Raw genomic sequence first — 3505 nt, 5'->3', positions numbered from 1 at the left:
AAAAAAAAAAAAAAAAAAAAAAAGTAAGCTCGCGTCCAACCTCGCAACTCAGCTATGATCCTGAACCCGAGAATATCTGGAAACCTTTCATCCAAACCCAGACCATTCAGGGGCCTACAGATTTTAGGGCTTACGCTCGTCTCTGCAAGTTTCCGATCAGCCTCGACACCGACCAGGCTCCTCGGTCGAATCCCAAGTTGCTACTCTAGACGCATCCTCGGCCGAAACAACTCGCAGGCTACGAGATGACAACAGGGGATTTTCGGGCGAACAGTTGCGTAAACTGGAACCTGACCCTGCTTTCCGTCTTGCATGTTTTAAATTTACAAGAAGAAATGCGCATCTCAATTGAGACATGGCTCCTGAATGAAGAAGACGTGGACCATCTTGCCTCGGGCAAATCTCTAGGACCATGGTTGGATCATGGCCACGCTACTTGGAGCATCATCCCCCTTGTACTTCAGATGTCTATCTACGTTCTACCTTCTTCAATCAAACAAAAAAAGATGTTTAGATGAACCCTGGATCAGTTGCAGATTTTAACTGCATTGCACTGCGATGTTTTACACCTTATGCAGGCTCTTCTGTCAACAGATCGAGGACCGGCCAGCCCGGCTATAGAAGACAAATACTTGTGGTCCTCATTTTTAGCGAACACGAGTCATATGCGTATATTCTGCAGTACACTGGCTGTTATATCAGCAGTTGTCTCTCGTTCAAGGCCAGGAGAAAACTCTGAAATCAAGGGTACTGTGCAGCCGCTGCACGTCACTGTCTCACTTCCGATATCAAGCTGACTTTGGTGATCCCGGCGATTATCGCCGGGATCACCTTATTTCAAGCTCAATATATGCATGTCCAACTTATCTGGCTTATCTCGTCCATTCCATTTCCTGTAGATCCGCCAAGCCTTTAGGAATGGGGAACATTAACATTTTCGGGATGAACAGAACTCTGATAATTTGAGTACGTCGTGCCAAAAGTGGCACAGCCAAGGCGGCCAGGTAATATATAACCCTGAGAAACAAAATGAAGAACAAACAAGATCTACTACGTAGTGCGGAAGCAAAAGAAACTCTAAAGCTTAGTCCAATCTACCATGACTCTCCAAACAAGCTAAGATCTGATTTTACTTTTCTTTTCGCATGCAGAGATCGCATGGTACAAGCATCGTAATATCAGATGAGGAAGAGGGGCCAAAAGATCGGCATGATGCTATCGTTCTGAGACCGAATCCCTATTTTTATATTTAGTAAATCTGCACGCTAGGGTAACAAAGGCCGTGGCAATCAAGTAGTACGGAGTACGTACACAAAATATATATAATTTTGGAGCAAGAAAAAGAAAGAGAAAAAAAAAAAGAACAGACGGACGTCCAATTAGGCCGGGAGCTCCCCTTTCCGCACGCCACCACCTTTCACAGAGCGACGTCGAAATAGGCGTGCAGCCGACCTAAGCAATGGGGGCCGGCCCTTTTCAATCTGGCACCAGCAGGGCCTCTGATTTTCCCACGGCTGATTCCAGAATCAGACGGTTTCTCATGATAGGGCGGCTGTTTGATGAAACTCCCTGCCGCCCAGATGCTCGGGCTCGTTCATCGGTTATTTGCTGCTTGTTGTGTTGAGCGCGGGGAACTTAGTTTGTTTGTTTGGCGTCCCAGGTTCCTAACCTGCAAAGTCTATGGAAGGAGGGAAAAAAAACAGTGAAACAACTAGTTAGGTGCAGAGAGCTTTGGGTCGCAATGATTTCTGTTTCGAGCCAAAACGTCGTCCGCGAGAGCCCAACTCGCCCCCCTTCTCTCATCACGACAACCTCGGCAGGGGCTGATGTTTCGGGGATGGAGGAGTTTCTTATAAAAAGATGTACTGCTGCTGTCTTTGGATTTCGTTGTAGAAAAAAGAAATCACATCAGAAAAATCAGGACAGCATCACACAAGAACCAAATAGACGATCCAATAAATAAACAAAAAGACACAATCACATTATAGAAAACACAAGAAAAAGCCACGACACCGAAACCGAAAAAAAAAGAAAATGCGATCCACTTGGACCTCCCGTCAGGCAACAGTCGCAGCATGCTGCGTGCTCCTAGGGCTGACGACGGCGCAGGCGCCGGCGGCGCCGGAGCGGGGAGACTGCGCGACAAGCCTGCACATGATCGCGGCGCGCGGCAGCCTCGAGGCGCCCGGAGCGGGCTTCATCGCCAAGGTGGCCAAGGACGTGGTGGCGGCGCTGCCAGGGTCGGACTTTGAGCCGCTCGTGTACCCGGCCACGCTTAACAACTACACCACGTCGGAGCAGAACGGCACCCAGGCCATGCTGACGGCCATCATCGACTACGCCACCCGCTGCCCGCAGTCAAAGATCGCCATCATGGGCTACTCGCAGGGCGCCCAGGTGTCGGCCGACGCCATCTGCGGCACGAGCGAGTCGACCCCGTTCGTCGAGACTCAGGCTTTGGTGCCAGAGTTTTCTAGCAAGGGTACGTTGGTTGCCCTTTTTGTCGTCTGTCTGATGTCATTCTGATAGAACCAATGTGTTGCTGACACAACAACCAACAGTCGTCGCCGTCGTCCTGATGGGCGACCCATCGCGCGTCAAGGGAGCGGCGTTCAACCAGGGCAACTCTACAAAGGACGGTGTAAGTAATCCAAACACGCCCACCTCCAGATACCGACGACCCGACGCAGGACGGCTGACGGGAAATCCTTCCCCTTGAAATAGGTCTTCCCCCGTAAGAACATCTCGGGCTGTGGCGACATGGTCAGCCGTATGGTGTCCTACTGCGACGCGGATGATCTGTTCTGCGATAGCGGCAAGAGCCTCGACATCCACGTCACATATGTGCAGAAGTACGGCGATGCCGCCGTAAAGTTCATCCTTGACCGGGCCAATGGCACAGCTCAGCCTGCTGCGCCCGCCGCGCCCGCCCCGGCACCGGCACCGGCGCCGCCTGCCCCCGCCGCGCCTGCTCCTGCTCCTGCTCCTGCTCCGCCAGCACCCGCTCCGGCTGCTCCGGGCAGTCCTGCTCTCCACGTGGGTTACGTCTCATTCGGTGAGAACAAGAAGCGTGCGCTGTCCTTTGTCAGCTAGAGGGTGTGTGTGTGTGTCTGCTTGCTGTTTGAAGATTGCTTGAGTTGAGCTCGCAAAGGATTGCATATTGTGTTGTTGAGCGTGCTTGTTGAGACTTTCCTAATTTTGAAGCTTTTGTCAATTTAACCATCCCCCGGCTTGAAGTCTGGGTGTATATAATGCCTGTATATACGAAATCCCACCGTAGAGTGAGTTTTTGAATGTGACCTTCAAGGGTCAATCTATCAATCCCCATGACATGACACAATCTTCATCAACTCCTGTCAATGCTTGAGGCTAACACGGAAAAAGGTTTCAAATGGCTCAGACAGGGGGCTAGATGCTGACGATGCAAAATGCTAAGCTAGACAGTATGGGGGCTCCTTTAATTTCCTCTTGAAAACGACTGTGGCACTGAATGAAAGCAAAAAAA

At 50.8% G+C, this 3505-nt stretch overlaps 1 protein-coding gene across 1 annotated transcript; it reads left to right on the top strand.

Annotated features, from left to right (window-relative positions):
• Nucleotides 1-2034: 2034 nt before the first annotated feature.
• PpBr36_06576 (uncharacterized protein) lies at nt 2035-3093 on the top strand (the record flags this gene model as incomplete). The annotated part of the gene is made up of 3 exons (XM_029893721.1): nt 2035-2482; nt 2562-2641; nt 2725-3093. 3 exons carry the CDS (start codon nt 2035-2037, stop codon nt 3091-3093), a joined length of 897 nt encoding a protein of 298 aa, XP_029745833.1.
• Nucleotides 3094-3505: the final 412 nt, after the last annotated feature.

The sequence above is a fragment of the Pyricularia pennisetigena genome (assembly GCF_004337985.1).
Source record: "Pyricularia pennisetigena strain Br36 chromosome 4 map unlocalized Pyricularia_pennisetigena_Br36_Scf_6, whole genome shotgun sequence".
NCBI lineage: Eukaryota > Fungi > Ascomycota > Sordariomycetes > Magnaporthales > Pyriculariaceae > Pyricularia > Pyricularia pennisetigena.
This window is presented reverse-complemented; position numbering and strand designations above follow the sequence as displayed.